Genomic DNA, 18,144 nt, shown 5'->3' on the forward strand with positions numbered 1-18,144 from the left:
TAGCACCCACTTTGTGGAACTTTGTTATCATAGCCCCAGGAAATCACAGCCCCTGTGTTCACAGGTCCAGGCCAAACTACCGACAAAGTGACCCACACAACAGCAAACTAAATGAAATGGTTATTGCTTTGAGCCCCTAATGCAGCAGAAGCTAACTGATACGGTGGATAGATTATGGAATCTCTCCAGGCTTCAGTTTTCACAGTTACAAAGGGGTTTAAACATATTTTCCTCACCTGATTATCAGAAAGATTTAATAGGATAATGCCTGCAAATTGCTCAGGACAGTGCCTGGCATATGAGTAACATAACAAGTGCTTGGGCTTCCCAGGTGATGCTAGTGGTAATGAATCAGCCTGCCAATGCTGAAGATGCAAGAGGCGTGGGTTCGATCCCTGGGTCGGGGAGGTCGCCTGGAGTAAGAAATGGCACCTCGCACCTATAATCTTGCCTGGAGAATTCCCTGGGCAGAGGAGCCTGGTGGGTTACAATCCATGGGCCCTCAAAGAGTTGGACATGACTGAGCACCACTCGTTAATACTTACCTTCGCATCACCTCTGGAGTGTATGATAAGTCAAAATCAGAGCTGTGTATCTCTGAAAATATAAACTTCTATACCTTTGAGTACATTTTAAATAATGATGGAATTCAACATCATTTTATATAAAACAGCAATTTACATAAAACTAGAGTACCAAGTGGTGAGCACCAAGAGAAGAACAGGCACTTTACAAGAACTTGCTGTCCGTTTAAATGAACTAGGATTAAGGCAGAACAAAATTAAAATATACTGAGCAACTAATATGTTCCCCAAACTCTTCCCCGTGTATTTATTGAACAAATGAGCATCATTCCATTCATTTCTTGGAATATCTCTAAAATATAAACATTACTATTTCTCAATCATAGACAGGGAAACTGGTTGAGAAATAAACTGCAACTTGTCCAAGATCACATAACTAAATATTTAGTACAGCAAGAAAAAGACCAGATTCCACATTCTCTACATCATCCCTGAAGGATTTGGTCCATATGCCTTGCAGGGGGAAGAGGGGATGTCTCAGGAAGCCATCAGCAACATCGTGTCACAAGATAAATCAGTGTTCCTGAGCCATGTTCTTAGTCATTCAGTCGTGTCTGACTCTTTGTGACCTCATGGACTGAAGCCAGCCAGGCCCCTCTGTCCCTGGGGATTCTCCAGGCAAGACTACTGGAGTGGGTGGCCATGCCCTCCTCCAGGGCATCTTGCCAACCCAGGGATAAAACCCACACCTCCACATTACAGGCAGATTCTTTTCCATCTGAGCCAGCAGGGAAGCCCAAAAATACTGGAGTGGGTAGCCTATCCCTTCTCCAAGGGATCTTCCTGACCCAAGAATCGAACTGGGGTCTCCTGCATTGCAGGCAGATTCTTTACCAGCTGAGCTACTAGGGATGCCCAATCAGTGTTCCATGTGCATATAAACCCATATGTTTCCATGTTATTCAGCAGTGTTTCCAGATGTTCTGGTAATTTCAAAGTGCCACATGAGGACCTCATGTGTCTTTAAGGACACCCTTCAGGTTTGGAGACCTCAGCCTCATATAGCTTCATTTATTGCACTGAACTCAAGAAGAGGAAGTCCCAGCCCTAGACAGGTCACACCACCCAAGCTCTGTGGCTGCATTTCACAGGAAACCAAACCTAAACGGACCCAGGAGGAGGGTTCTGCTAAAGGACACTGCTGAACATTGAGAATACTTCAACCCCCTGCCTCCTGGATTACCGGTTCCTGGAGTTCTCCGTGATGCCCTCACGGACCCCTCATGCAAGGGACATCTCAGCACAAGGCTGTTGGCACTCCCGACACTGTTCAGGTAAACCTTGTAGGCCAGCCTCATCTGAGTGGTCATCTCACTGTCATAGAGGGCCATTAAGAGAGAGCTGATAGCAAGAATAAAAGGTTTTTTTTTCTAACATGAATGCTGGGCCATCTATAAAGCATCAAAAGGGAGAAAAGAAACCAGCTCCCTTGATCAGTTTTTTAAGATCCCTTTCTTCTGCTGAAAGAAGGAATCGAGATACTGACCCACAAAAATTTAAAGACGAAATGTTTTCAATCTTCTCCTGACTGTTGGCAACTCAGATTTAAGTTCAGGAGGGTCACCAGCTTTCTTGACTGATGTTAATGGTAACAGCCACCTGGAAAGGCAGCCTCCATTCAAAGTAGGCCATTAAAAGTAAAAGTTAACTCCTGGAGCCTCTGTGGGTGGGTATTTCTTAAATGCTCTAAATTGAAGTGGTTTTCTTTCCATGTTGGGCTTGAGAAGTGTGGACTTCGCAATCATGCTCATCCTCTTCCCTCTCCAGGGGTAAGGGGCTCAAGACGGAGGGTGAAGTTGGAGCAAAATGCCCACCCTCGAGGGGTGCCAAGAGGTATCTCTTCTAGATGTCCCTTCTTCTTAGAGATAAACAAATGATAGAGTTAGAATGAGACAGAAAAGAGAATGTGTCATCAAAGTGTCTATACTTTAAAGGATACTGATGTAGCTGGACTTCATCAGTACTGATTTTACTAGGATGTACCCATGTTACTTGTCTAATTATCTCTCTTTATTGTGGTGTGTGTGCACGCTAAGTTGTTTCAGTCATGACTGACTCTTTGCAACCCTATGGGCCATAGCCCACTGGACTCTTCTGTCCATGGGATTCTCCAGGTAAGAATACTGGACTGGATTTCCATGCCCTCCTCCAGGGGACGTTTCCCACCCAGGCATCAAACTGTCATCTCTTACATCTCTCCTGCACTGGCAGGTGGGTTCTTTACCGATGAAGAAAGAGGGGCTGGAAGCCCCTCTACTGTGGCACGGCATCTCAATGCTGGTCCTTTGGGTCCCCAAGGACCACCCAGACCACGGGGAACAGTTATGTCAAAAATCAGAAACTCAGTTTTAGGTTAGAAACAGTTACCTCAAAAACGGAGAAGTCAGTTATAGGTTAGGCTAACTGGAGGTGAGCAGAGAAAGAACAAATTTCAGAATTATCCAAGAAACTTAAGATAAAATATGCCCTAGAGAAGCAAGAAGGCTAAATGGGGTTTATTTAATTCTTACCAACCAGTCTATGGCAATTCACTCCAGTTTTCTTACCTGGAGAATCCCTTGGACAGAGGAGTCTGGTGGGCTACAGTCCACGGGGTCGTAAAGAATAGGACATGACTTAGCGACTAAATGAACCTGTCTATATGCATTAACTTACTTAATCCTTACACCCAAACTTGAGAGTTAGATATTGTTTTGCCTGGTTTACAGATGAAGAACTTGAGTGGCCGAGTTTTTCCACCTGATTCTGGCTGATATAAAAGGTGGCCACTGTTTCTTTGCAGCTTCATAGAGCTCACCTTGAATCCATTCTTGAGTGGTTTTTGACACCAGCCCTCATTTTAATTAATTTATTTATTATTATTATTTTTGTCTCTACTGGGCTTTTATCGCTATGCACAGGCTTTCTCTAGTTGCAGCAAGTGTGGCTGCTCTTCACTGCAGTGTGCAGGCTTCTCATCACGGGGACTTCTCTTCTTGTGGAGCACAACCTTAGTGGGACTGCAGGCTCAGTAGTTGTGGCATACAGGCCTAGATGCTCCATGGCATGCGGAATCTTCCCAGACCAAGGACCAAACTCGTGTCCTTGGCATTGACAGGTAGATTCTTAATCACCTGGAAAGTCCTTAGCCTAACCCTCTTAATGGTGATGTTTCTTTTCTTTTCTCCAAGGAGCTCTTTCATAGGATTTTATAAACAACTCCATTCTAAAACCAAAGATTATGGTTTTCTGTGCCACCTGGCCAACCCTGGCTTAATGCCCAGGAACCTGTCCCTAGCTCACTTTGCCATAAGTCAAGTGCTCTCTTGAAAAGACTGTAGGATTTTACATCTGATTAAGTTGATCAGGATCCAAATTCCACAGCTTGACCAGATATGCTACTTTATTCCCTCCAGTCCTACATCTTTATAGTGGAACAAGAGCACATCACTTGTACTGACGATTCTTTTTAGCCTCAGTAATATATTTATATTAAATAACATGAGATATATTTAATATCAGGTTGGCCAAAAAGTTCACTTGAGTGTTTCTGTAAGATGTAACTGAAAAATCCAAACATTTTGTCTAACAATACTTAGTATGTGCTCAATAAATGTTGTTTTTTGTTTGTTTGTTTTGTTTTTTCTCTGACTGGAAAAGACTTGGATGCTGGAAAAATTGAGGTCAGGAGAAGGAGATGACCAAGGATAAGATGGTTGGATGGGATCATTGACTCAATGCACATGAGTTTGAGCAAACTCTGGGAGATAGTGAAGAAAAGGGAAGCCTGGCATGTTGTAGTTCATGGGGTTGCAAAGAGTCAGACACGACTGAACAACTAAGCAAGAACAACTAAGTATGTGTTCAATAAATGTTGCTTTTTTCTCCATTACTTTCCTTTCCTCACCCCACATCAGTTCTGGCCTTATGCTTAAAACATGCTTACAACCAGCATGAAATTTATTAATATAGAAAGTTTTATTAATATTTTATTTTAATAATCTCATTAGAGAATAGTAATATACCACAGTTGCATAGCCTCATAGAATCAACAGATTCCTTGGGCACTTTTTTTTTAATTTAATGCTCTTAACAACTTAATGAAGTAGGCAGGGCAACGTTAGAGGTTGAAACTGAGGCTCGAAAAGTTGATGAGGATGGACTGTATGGTGATATGGAAAAGAGGCTTTGAGATCAGTCACAACTAATATGAATGTGGGGTGTGATTTAAATATGTGTTTGGGGGTAAGTGACTTAATCTCTCTGAGTTTTGGTTAGCTGTTGTTTGTATTTTGTAGTTTGAAACAGTGTGGGTTAGCATACACTAGAGGTTGCTATGAGGATGAAAGTGAATGTATATATTGTGTCTGACACAGAGGAGACATTCAGAAAACAGATAAATGGCAACTGTACAGTGTTGCTGCCACATCACAACAGGTAGCTGAGCTAGTGCTGAAAGTCTCATTTTACAAATGCCATCACACAAAGCAGTTAGGCTCACCCTGGTAGGGAAAAGCCAAGGTTCACCAAGATTTGAGTTCTGGACGGTTGCTCCAAGCTGTGCCTACCCTTCCTAGCACAAGAAAAATGTTCAAAGGAGTTAAATTATCGAATAGAGATAAGTGGTTAAATCTAAGTCAGATTTAATATTTTTAACAGATTGAACAAAACTTTCAGCAATTTGGGGAAGTAACTTACCAATAAGACTGAGAAACATCAGATTATATAGGTTACACAGGAGTGGCTTGATAAAAATGATCATGAAAACCAGAATTATGAGAAACAGTAATCATAGAAATTTTGCTATTTTTGTTACTTCTGTAGACAGAATATTTTGGGAATCATCACCACGTTTATTCAAAATTAAGGTTAATCAGTTTAATTTTAATCATGTTCTCCAAATACCAATGAACAGAAAAATTGCCATTTGAATGCCTGCTGTGTGCTGGGCAATGAATACTTACTGTTTTCCACTGTTTTAGTAGATAAATTAGCTCTCACTCTGTAAAAGAGGATACCAAGGTTCAGAGAGGCTCCATACATTGTCCATTTCACAGCAGAAAGAGGAGCCAGGTCTATTGAAATCCCAAGTTCCTGCTCTTTGCACTGCACGCCATCAGGGCACTGCTGAAAGTATTCAGGGTCGTGATCATAACATCACTTTCCTTCCAACTGACCAGGAGCACTTTAGGACTCCCAGATATGCCATTAGCAATAAAAATATGTGTGTGAATTTGTATTTTTCTACTTCACTGGTGATGCTCACTGAAACATTGCCTCCCAAACATCTAAGCCTGGGAATTAGAATCCCACCAGTTTAAATGGCTCTGTGCATAGCTATTTGCCCTATGAAATAAGATGAGCCAAAAGACCTGGACATAACATGGAAATTCAGTAGCCATGTGTTTGAGGGCATAGCCCTTATTATGATGTCTTCTCTGTTGAATTTAGCATGAGGTAAAGATGAAGGGTGGCCAGTGGTCAAGCCCAATACCTGAGAGAACTGAGCCTTTGCAGGGCACCCAAGGACCCACACTGCATCAAATCAGCAGATTCAGAAGACTAATTTTATGCAAGTCACCCTGAGTTAACAGGATTTCAGGGCATTTGTCTCACTCTGGTATTCTGGCCCATACATTCATCTTCTGTGACTTTGTTCAAGTGCGAAGGGTGTATTCAAGTTGTAAGTTCCCTCCCAGAAGGTAAATCTATATGAGATATCAAATAACTGTCAGGAGCTAGCTTAATGAGCACAGAGTCAGAGCTATGTCATTACAATAGCTGGATTTGCCCAACTACTGATTATCTAATGACTTGATAGGCACCTGGGAGCCAGTCTGTGCCCTCCCCCCCACCCCAGGGCTACTTAGGAATATTCGTAGAATTGGGCAACTCTAGGGACGAGCTGGGCAAGTCTAGGGGTCTGCTGGCCAGCTCCATCTCTCTCTGGTCCCCTCCCAGAGAACACCTTCACACTCCGCCCATCCCAGACTCCTATGTCTGTTCCCAAGTTCTCCCTACTAAGCCACCCCATCCATCTTTTGAGAAATACATAGGCTAGGTTTGAATTCAAACCTTCCCTTCCTAGCAGGATGATTTTAGACAAGTTATTTAACTTCTTAGAAACTTAGGCTACTATTTACAAATTGGAATTGGCAATACCTAACTTCTGAATGTGTGGTGAGAAATGAGATGCGGTATGTAAAATTTACATATTACAGTGTCTAACAAGTATGAAGTGCAATATAAATGAGATTGGCTATATTATCATTTTATATTCAGACAAACCATCATTAGAATCTTTGGGCGTTTGGGTCTCTCTCTAAGAATGTTGACCTAAAAAAGTCTTATGATAAGGTGATTTCTACAGAAAAGTAATCTCATCATTTTTGCATTTATTTTAATCAGTCATTTATCAAAGTCTTAGTAGTATCGTCCAACTTCCCAAATGTACTTGCCCCCTGAAAACACAAAGGTTTAATGAAAAAATGATGCCAATTCCTTTAGAGTACTTTCCTTGTCAATTTCATATCCTCAGTATTCCTCATGGTACATAGAAATTGCTCAGTCGTTACCTGTTGAACTAGATTTGCCTAAACAGTTAATAGTTTACAAAATACTTTCACTTCCATGATCTCATTTGGTCTTTAGAATCATCCTCTGAGCAAAGAAGCATGAGGGCTTATATCCCTATTTTTTCAGACAAGAGATATCGAGGCACAAGTTGTACAATTCACTGTACAATCTGGCATACCTGAACTTAGAGACCTGCCTTGCCCCTGGCTAGGGAAGTGATCCTAAATAGAAAAGGGGACAAAGAAAACCTTAATTACATGGAGGAAGTTCAATTCAGGAGTTAAGTTCTAAATAAGCCTGAAGTCACAAATTAAGTGATGGTCTCATCTGAATCCATACTGTGCATGTGTTAGCTAAACAGATTGGGCTCAAGAGGACTCGTGCTGAACACAATGACAGAATGGCTCAATACTAAAAAATCTGGGTCACTCGGATTGTTGCCTTACAATGGCGTCTAAATTACACAGGATGTCCTGCATAGGGTTCTGGCATTCAGTAAATAGTATCATCATCATTATCATTATTATTAATTTGTATTCCTCTTGAAAGTGAAAGGGAACGTCACTCAGTCCTGTCCAACTCTTTGCAACCCCATAGACGGTAGCCCACCAGGCTCCTCTGTCCAGGGAATTCTCCAGGCAAGAATACTTGAGTGGGTTGCCATTTCCTTCTCCAGGGGCTCTTCCCCACTCAGGGACTGAAGCCAGGTCTCCCACATTGCAGATGGATTCTTCACTGCCTGAGCCAACAGTGAATACTGGCTTTTCAGGCCTCTTCATGTATCTTTAGGTTTCCTTCAAACTTCTTTGAAGTCCTTATGGTGAAATAGGTCCTCAGAGATGACTATCATACAGCAGGTGTCTGACAAATGACTGCTTGCAGAATAACAGTGCTTTCACCATTGGACATGAAACATCCGTGGGAGGTAGGCTGTCCTATACGTTCTGATTAACAGATAAATAGATAGGCCCATCCCTAAATCTCAGTTTATTTTCTTGTATCTTTCTCCCAAAATTTGCCTTTTGCTCTGCCCTAATGCATTAATCAGTCAGTGGAGAATTCATCACAGTTGGGAATATTCTGATTAATATGGGCCTGGCAGTTGTTTAGTCACTAAGTCATGTCAGACTCTTTTGCAACCTCAAAGACTGTATCCCACCAGGCTCCTCTGTCCATGGGATTTTCCATGCCAGAATACTGGAGTGCATCGCCATTTCCTTCTACAGGGGGATCTTCCCAACCCCCGGATGAAATTTGTGTCTCCTGCATTGCAGGTAGATTGTTTATCACTGAGCCGTGCAGGAATCCCAGGCCTGGCAGGACCTGCCCCCTGTCCATGTGCTTCTAGCACCATCTCTGAGTGCCAAGTGAGAGAAGGAGTGGGCTCAACAAGTAAATTTTGAAAAAATAAGAAAACACCACTGGGATGACCCAGAGGGATGGGATGGGGAGGGAGGTGGGAGGGGGATTCAGGATGAGGAACACATGTAAATCCATGGCTGATTCATGTCAATGTATGGCAAAAACCACTACAATATTGTAAAGTAGTTAGCCTCCAACTAATAAAAATAACTGAGAAAAAATAAATAAATAAATAAAAAGAAAAAGGAAACACAAAACTAGGCTCCTGATAATCTAATTTTATTTTGCTCTAGTTCTATTTTCTCTGGACTGTAAAATAATATCAATGAGAAAAGAGCAAAAAGAGGAAGGGTGGGGGGAAAGGAGGAGGAAGTGAAGGAAGAAGGAAGGGAGGACAAGGGGGAGAAAGGAATATGTGAAAAGCAAACGAGTGAATGAGGAGAAGAGAGGACAAAGAAAGAGGTCGTTTACTACAGAGTAAGGGAGAGGAGGACAGGCAAAAATATTACTGATTTTGTTACTGGAAAAAAAGGAACTCTTTCTGCAGAAGGGAAAAAGAGATGGCTTTTGAAAACCAAAAGCACTAAGAGTAATAAATCCCAAAACGATAGACTGCACCCAGTTCATTAAGGGTGTTTCCAAATCACTTAAAATAAAAAATGGATGCAGATGAACATGGCCTTAAGATATTTAAGGGAAGTTACTTGTTATCAAGACAGTTGCAAAATCTTTTTTAAAAATATGTCCATACTTAATAGCAGAAAAACTAGGAAAGCAATCTCCCATATTCCTTAAAAAAAAAATCTATAATAGCAATCCACTTGACTTCAAATGCCTCCATTCATCGAAAATCCAATAAAATTAAAAGTTAAATTAAATTTAGCTGATTGTCCTGTCCAGGGCATAGAATTAGAAATCCAATCAGCATATATCTTTCTCTAACTATGTGTACCTTTAAAATGTAACTTTCTCATTTGTGATATGAAAATAGAGGAAAATTACATAGGGTCGGGACCAAATAAATGAATATCTACATATGAGAAATCTTGATTTCAATATGTTTGCTCAAAATGTGTGCACCACGCAAACACACACACACACACACTTCCTGCCCCTCTTCACAAAATACACAAATGTCCACACGTCACACCCTCCTTCAACTCCAAATGGCAGCCGTCACATTATGTATTGGGTGTGATTGTGTAGGGAATCAGATGAAGGTTGCATTTGTTTTATATTCATTTCTTTTCTTGTTTTAACGAGAAAAAGCATCCACGTTTAATTTAGACCTGCTCCTCTAGCCTTGACCCAGTTTTGGTTGCAGTTCTACACCTGAGCTTTATGACTGATTCTAGCACTCTCTTCAGCAATTCTTAGTTTGCTTCTGGTCATTTCCTATATCTATTTAAGTACCTTATCATTATTACAACTATGTTTCTTAAACTTTGCAATAAACAGAGGCTAGTATTTTTATTTTTATAAGCTTCATCTTTGAGGAATAAGTGAAAAATGCTTGAGAGCAAAAAAAAAAAAAAGTCCTTACTGCAAAAGCATTGTTTTCCCTTCATGAAATATTAATTTCAGATCAGGTTGAAATGCAGCAGAAATATTTATGATAAAAATGTCTCAGTTTGGTAGCATGGGTGAACTCCCAGTGGAGAACAAGAGTTTTCCTGGATAACAAGGAAATGTAATTTGTTACTTTACATGTTTCTAGTTGTTTAAACTGCTTACTATACCATAAGGGTATTAATTATTTTGGGATTAAGATTCTCCCCCAAATTCCATCTATTTACAAAGCAATTCTTTCCTTCCTAACACATCCACTGAGACCCCAGGTGGGTTACAAGCTCAGAAACAGCCTTTCTGGTTTTAATGCCCAAATTTAATGTACATTCTTTGGGAGGTCTTAAGCATGCTCCCAATCTGTAGAATCTTGTTTCTTTAATTTCAGTTTTTTTATGAAATATTGATGTGTTTTAAGCATCAAATCCATTACCTTTACAAAATACTTTTCAACCTGCAAAGTGAGCAAATCTTTGGGATCATCTCCAAAATGGTGGGATTATTGGCCCAAATGGATGACTAGGGTAGGAACCCCTTTACTCTCAGAAGCCCAGTCAAGCCATGCACCTCTCTTGACATGGCCCTCTTTATACCTTGAGGGAGGTGAAAGAGACTTATAGGGAGGGGAGGGGAGGATGGAAGAGCTATTTCTCAAACTGAGGTTCATTTTGGACTCCCAGGGCACCCCGGAAGCCTAGGGGTCTGTAAACCCCAGGGGAACTGTATTACTGAAATGAAAGCATAGATGCACATGGCAAAACAAATTAATGATGAGCATATTCCAGCTCTTTCTCTTAGGCTTTGGAGCCTGGTGTACATTCAGGCAATTCTAGCACTCGGCGTGGCTTTATGATTAGCCCTGTATTGGCTTCTACCTCTTAATGCAGTTGGTATTTTCCCTTGTTGGAGAAATAAACAGGCATCGTGAAAAAGGAAAAAAAGATATCTTCTTCCTGTGGATTCCCAGAGGGCCCAGGCTCCCTTCCTGCTCAGACCCTTCCCAACCATGGGACCTTGGAGGCCAGGTACAGTCTCTTGGTACAGGCATGATGCAGGCAGCATCCCCATGGCAGAACCAACTCTGGACATGTTAGCACCATTTGTAATAAGTGCCCTGCTGTGGCTGACAGATGGCACTGGAGCATCACGTCCCTTTCAGCAAGAGTTACGCTTTGGCTTTATTTCTGTGACTAACTGGAAAAAGAAACTGAAATCAATGCCTCAGTTCCTATAGAAAATGAATGCACAAAACGCGATGGAATTTCCCCATTTCTGGGGTCTTGCAGCCTCTCAAGGTGTCTGAATGAAGGCAAGTATCTAATGATGTTATTTTATCTCAGACCACCTCCAGATCCTGGAGATTCCTGGAGAAAGACCTGCAGGCCTGGGGGCTGGCAGTAGGGGGTGTGGGGAAAGGTTCCTCAGCCTGGAGACTCTTCCCCACTCGCAGTATCATGTCCCAAGTAGGGGTCAGGGTTATTTCTAAGGAAAATTATAGGGGCCTTGGGAAGAAGCTCTTGACCTATAAGGAGCTGGTGGATCCCCTCTGGGCATGCCTCCACTGTATCCCACTAGCTCCTTATGTTCCTCTATTATTTATAGATATACATCTTTAACCTCATTCCCTTACAGTTATTTATGGCACTATGGAGAACAGTATGGTGGTTTCCTAAAAAGTAAAAAGAAAACAATCACATAACCCAGAAGCAATTTCACTACTGAGCATATACCCTGACAAAATCATAATTCAAAATGACACATGCACGCCAATGTTCATTGCAGCACTAGTCACAGGACATGGAAGCAGCCTAAATGTCCATCAACAGATGAACAAAAAAAGAAGATATGGCATTTATACACAATGGAATATTGCTCGGCCATTAAAAAGGAACAAAACTGGGTCATTGGTGGAGATGTGGATGGACCTAGAGACTGCCATATAGATTGAAGTCATAAAGAGAAAAACAAATAATGTATATTAATGCATGTATCTGGAACCTAGAAACATAGTACAGATAAGCCTATTTGTAAGGAAGGGATAGAGACAGAGACATAGAAAACAGACGTGGACATGGGTGGGAGGAAGGAGGGATGAGTTGGGAGATCGGGGTTGACCTAGGCGCACTACAATGGGCAAAGCAGGTACCTAGTGGGAACCTGTTACTATAGCCCAGGAAGTTCAGCTCAGTGCTCTGTGATGACCTAGAGGGGCGGGCGGAAGGGAGGACCAAGAAGGAGGACGTGTATGTGCACACAGAGCTGATTCACTTCATTGTGCAGCAGAAACCGGCACAATATTGTAAACCAACTACACCTCAATAAAGCAATAATAAAAAATAAAATGAAGTACTATGGAAAAAGCAGACAAATGCTATGAGGGCAGAGCCTTGTTCTGTGGTGTCTGATCCCTAGTATCTGGACCATGTCTGGCACTTAGCAGGCCTCAATAAGTGTTTGCTGAATACATGGATACAATTCTGAGGAGGGCATGGCAGCCCACTCCAGTATTCTTGCCTGGAGAATCCCGTGGACAGAGGAGCCTGGCCAGCTACAGTCCATGGGGTCGCAAAGAGTCGGACACGACTGAGCGACTAAAGCATAGCACAGTCATGTGGACTTTGATTTTACTTACTCTTTGCCTACAGACAAGATGTGACCAAGAAGTTGTGGCCTGGCAGCCTTTACCACTCTGACGTGTGTTGTAAATGTTGAGATAGAAGTAGATTTCCTTTCAACATTTCACTGAAAATTAACTCAGAAATAACTCTAAACATTTAGAGGATTTTTGCTGAGTGGTGAGTCCCTGAGTTTCCCTTTAGGGTGAGTTTAGGACTGCTAGGGGGAGCTTCCCTTGTGGCTCAGAGGTAAAGAATCTGCCTACAATGCAGGAGATCCAGGTTTGATCCCTGGGTCAGGGAAGATCCCCTGGAGGAGGGCATGACAACCCACTCCAGTATTCTTGCCCGGAGGATCCCATGGACAGAGGAGCTTGGTGGGCTACAGTCCAGGGGGCTGTAAAGAGTTAGGCATGGCTGAAGTGACTGAGCACACACGCAGGACTGCTAGGAGAATCAAGTGTGGTTATTGTACTTTCTGCAAGAGTGAGAAGTGTTAGCGAGTGGTGGGTGCTGAGCAGACGAAAACGAGTGGACTGAAGTTCTTATATCTACTTCCTCTGCCTCACTGCCCGGTAACATGCCTGGGGCATTTAAAAAATACCAATATCTGGACTCTAGTCCAGTAGAGCTCACTCAGAATTTTGGAGGCATCAATATATTGGGTTGGCCAAAAATTTGTTCAGGTTTCCATAACACGTTACGGAAAAATCCAAATGAACTTTTTGGCCAACCCAAGAAAGAATCCATGCCTCCCTCATCTGACATTCGTGATTTACACCTCCCTCATCTGGTGGTCATGATTTGCAGGTAAGCATTTCTTATTTCTGGAGACTAAAACCCAAAAGTGACACAGGACATTTAATTATAAAAGTTCAAGTTAATGTGAATCACCGTTTCTCCATGTCTTAGCTACCTTCTGTTCTCATGTCTTCCTGACAAGAGTCTTACTGACAGCTATTATGTTATCCCCATTTTACAGATAGGCAAACTGAGGCTCAGAGCAGGTAGACAAGGAGTCCCAACACCTAACTAAAACATTTGAAGGCCAATGGTTTGTAAAACCATGTTGTAGAGCAGGCTACCTACCACCTGTGAATGTTTGGTTTGGTTTTGTATAAAATAAGGACAATAACACAGATCATATGAGGTTATTGTGACAGCAGCTAAGAACACACAGTAGGTGGTCAATGTTCATTCCATTTTTTGAAAAATGCATGTTGGGAAAGGATGGGCATGGTCTTTAATAGATGACATTTGTAAAACTGATGGACATGAAATTCTGTCTGACTCACCACATCCCATTCTCACCACATCCTTTACAAAAATGACTCAGATCAGGTAAGACTTCAGCGCTCTCAGACGGGGCTTAGACATTCTTTGAGTAGAGCAAGGCGCTGTGGGCCTCATGGAGTGCGTGCCATCCATTCTGTCTTATGAACAGCATCACTTGACTGACTCATCCTCTGATACGGGTCAGCAAGACCCCAGTTTTGCTTTTGAAATGCCAGATAAGTTGGGCTCCCTTCATAACATTTTAAAATTCTTTTTGTACAATAGATTGCTCACATCTCTTAAAAGCCGCTAGTAAAATCTCTCTTTCAAACTTTTATTAAGATTTTAAAATACAAACCTAATAAGCACTGATGTTACAGATTGCATAATTTTCAAAGGTTTAGGTACAAAGCTAAAGCTAAGAATTCCTTCCCCAGCCACTCCTCTGTCCACCACTGATGCCCTAAGTATTAGCACTTTGTCAAAAGTCTTCCTGCAATTTTGCTCTGCAAGGAGCTCTATTAAAGAAGACAATAAAATGTGAGAAACATAATAACATACTTCCAACTTTTTTAAACCATTCTTTGTCACCAAGTATGGAGGGACTGCAGTTTTTAAATGGATTTTTTAAAGGAATCTTTGAGCTGGAAGAGACCTATTGGGCCCAATATTCTGATGAAAAAAAAAAAAAAAATGAGGTCCATAACATTCCAATGCTTTGTTCAAGGCTACACCATGGATGGTTGGAAAAGAGCTTTCCTGACCACCTCCCCAAGGCCTCTGATCCTAGGTTATAAGCTTTGGAGGAAAATACCCCGTACCTGTGATTCCTTCACACTGTACATAAGCTCGGGCCAAAAGCTAGGCACATGAGTAGGTAACCCTCCACAAAGGTAGTCTTATTTTGACTCATTTCAGCATACCTTAGAACTCCTGGTTAATGCACTCAAAGGAATGAAGTCACTATATTATAAGCAAGATATTCAAAATCATAAATGCTCCCAAAGTGGGAAAGGGGTTACAAATTTGACCTGCATTACTGTAATCAAGTCACTGAATTCCTCTAAATATTAATATCCAAAAATCAATGTCCATAACCATGCTCTGTGCTTAGTTACTCAGTCGTGTCTGACGCTTTGCAACCCCATGGACTGTATCCCGCCAGACTCCTCTGTCCATGGGGGTTCTCCAGACAAGAATACTAGAGTGGGTTGCCATGCCCTCCTCCAGGGCATCTTGGCAACCCAGGGACTGAACCCAGGTCTCCCACATTTCAGGTAGATTCTTTACCATCTGAGCCACCAGGGAAGCCCAAGAATACTGGAGTGGGTAGCCTCTCCCTTCTCCAGGGATCTTCCCAACCCAGGAATCAAGCCAGGGTCTCCTGAATTGCAGGCATATTCTTTACCAGTTGAGCTACCAGGGAAGCCTGTCCATAACCATACATATCCAAATATAATGTGACCAACATTAAAACAACTTGCAAGCTTTACTTAGTTATGCAAGGGAATGCATGTCCACATTTCCATAACATTTATAGTTTGTAGGATATTTTCAGAGGCATCAGTTTATTTCACACTTAATACTGGAAAAGGATGACATGGACATTCCCATTTTATAAAGGAGGAGAGACCAAGTGCTCCTACAAGGTCATGCGCTGGAACTCAGTTTTCAGTCCAGGACTCTTCCAGCAATTTATGTCCATTGTTTGTGTTATATTGATGAAGTCCTCTTCCTCACTGGACAAGACAACTTACAAAGAGGCCGTGACACTCCACACTCATCCAGAGAGAATGGCCAGAGTACCTAATGGCCAACCCCCCTTTCCCTGTGTCTTTTGTTGACCTAGAAGCACAAGGTGAGTGTTTCTGTGGGGTTGAACATAGGGTATCCGGAGAACTGGAGTTTAGTCCTAATTCTTTGGTAACTTTCGTGAAGTCAGTGGTCCAAGACCACACAACTCAAGTCCAAATCCCATCCTTTGTTGTGCATGGTCCTTGACAATCAAAACCCAATAGACCTTCCCAGGTTCTTTTCCACACACTATCAACATCCAAGCTGCTGGCCTCTGTGATCCCATCAAGCCGTGCAAAGTCTCTGTGTCACACTATATATTCTAACATCTTCCCACCTTTGAACATGGCATCCCATTTACCCAGAACAACTTCCGTAAGTCAAGAAGATGCTGACTTAATCTGCAAGATCCAGATCAAATATGATCTCCTTTATGAAGATCCCCTGGGCTGTCCAAGAAAGAGTCGGGATTCATTCTGTTTTATCCGCATCTGTTTTTATAAAACACTTTGCTAACAACCATCATAGGGGGAGTGTAGAATCTACTTTATAATGAGTTTCAGGCATGCCTGGAGGGAAGGCACAATATTTGAATAAAGTTAGTTTTCAGTAAATGGCTATTGGTTAGATGAATGAATGGATGGGTGGATGGATAGACGGACACATGGGTGGCAGAATGTTCTAGGAGTACCTAAACTCAGTGGGCAATATGGTTGAATTGCTAGGAAATGGAATGCTTAAGTCCTACAGATCTGGGCTCTTATTGCAGATGGGTGATCTTGGGTGCATAATTTAACCTCCAAGGATCTCATTCTCTTTAAGAATGAAATTCACTCTCTAACCCACTGCACTAGCTGGGAGCCCCAGGAGGCTGATGGATAGAAGTCATACCAATGGTTCCTCACACTTGGCTTCCTGTTAAGTTTGGTCAGTGAAAGGGATTCAGGGCAGGAGACCCATGAGATGTAGATTTTTATTCCACCCACCACAGCTCAATCCCTGCGAGTCCCTCACGTGAAAGTCACAGCTCTTTTCCCATCAGCCCCGCTTCTGGATCTCCAAGACCACTGGCGCCCTTGACCCTTCTTGGCGCACACACAGTCACAGCCCGTCAGGCCCTTCATGGTCGTTAGGGATCCCCTACACCCTGCCCACAACTTTTAAACCGTCTCTTTATTAAACTGTTCTCAAATTACCCAATTTGAGGGTGCCATCTGTTTCTTGCTGGAACCCCAACTGATCCCATGGGTAATATCCTTTCTACCTCCCAGCATCTCTGTGCAGCTAAATGGGGATCATGGATGTAAAGTCCTTACTGAATACTCTCAGGGTCTCTGCTGCTGATTTATGTGCTAAGTGGGACTAATGATCTCTCCAACGCAAGAAAATACAAGCCACAAATAAAATGTGGTGTCCTATGTGAAGCAGTCTATAAATGTAAATGTAACTCCCAATAAATATTTCATGGCGAAGTCACACTCTGAAAGGAAAAGCATCCTTTTTCTGCACGCACATGGGCTCCCCAGAGCAGAGCTCCGGCTAATGCGCCCTGGGTGCCCAGGGGAAGCACGCAATGGCACGTCAGGGAAAACCAGGCTTGCTCGGGATAGGTTTGCCCAGCTCCCCAGGGGGCAGATTGGATGAATGCTGACAGAAAGAGGACAGCATGTCAGGGAAGACGTCCTCTCCCCCATCCCCTCCTGAAATAAACCAATTATCAACCTGGATTGATTCTCTCTCTGTCGTTTCCTCTAAGCTGCCACCTGTATCCCGTTTTAACAGGAAGCGACAGGAGCCTGTTCACTAGAATTAGAACATGATGGGGAAGGCCCAGTAATGAGCTTGCTTTTGTTTCCACAGGCTGAGTTGAAGATCCCTCTCCTTTGCCGGGTGCCAAGAAAGATGAACAGACCGTAAGTATCGCGAGGTCGCCCTGAGCGCGCATCTCGCGTCTCCTGCGTGGGGCTGGAGGAGAGCCACGGGGAGGATGCAGTGTGCCCAGGTGGAAAGGCCAGTTTGAGGATGTGTGGGTGCTCAGTGATTTCTGCAGGAGGTTCCTTCTTCTCCCCCAGCACAGTCGGGGATGTGGGGTCAGGCAGAGACTAGATACCCAGCATCGGGATGGCAGGAGGGCACCCAGAAATACCACCCATCCACCTCCCACCAGGGTGTGAAATGAGAATTGAGAGAACAGCAGTGCGCACACTTATTCCCACAGCAGAGAGCCTGGAATCCAACTTTCTGTCTGCGGAACACCCAGGGCGGGCGCTGCGGCTGGTTTAGGATACTGTCTAAATGTGTATCTGAATCAGCAAAAATTCCTCCCATTTCGGACGTCTGTGAGTATAGTAAAAAGACAGCAGGCCTCCAAAGTGTAAGAAATATTTTTGATG

At 42.7% G+C, this 18,144-nt stretch overlaps 1 protein-coding gene across 1 annotated transcript in view; it reads left to right on the plus strand.

Moving 5' to 3' along the window:
- The first annotated feature begins 1,644 nt into the window (after positions 1 to 1,644).
- Positions 1,645 to 18,144, plus strand: part of CLNK (cytokine dependent hematopoietic cell linker) — a 204,393-nt gene continuing 187,893 nt past the window's right edge. Inside the window, exons 1-2 of the mRNA XM_070458116.1 lie at positions 1,645 to 1,858; positions 17,612 to 17,664. Of these exons, the coding sequence (XP_070314217.1) occupies positions 1,808 to 1,858; positions 17,612 to 17,664 (104 nt within the window). The 5' untranslated portion in view covers positions 1,645 to 1,807. The remainder of the gene's footprint in view (positions 1,859 to 17,611; positions 17,665 to 18,144) is intronic.

This window comes from Odocoileus virginianus, chromosome 29, assembly GCF_023699985.2.
Source record: "Odocoileus virginianus isolate 20LAN1187 ecotype Illinois chromosome 29, Ovbor_1.2, whole genome shotgun sequence".
Lineage (NCBI taxonomy): Eukaryota > Metazoa > Chordata > Mammalia > Artiodactyla > Cervidae > Odocoileus > Odocoileus virginianus.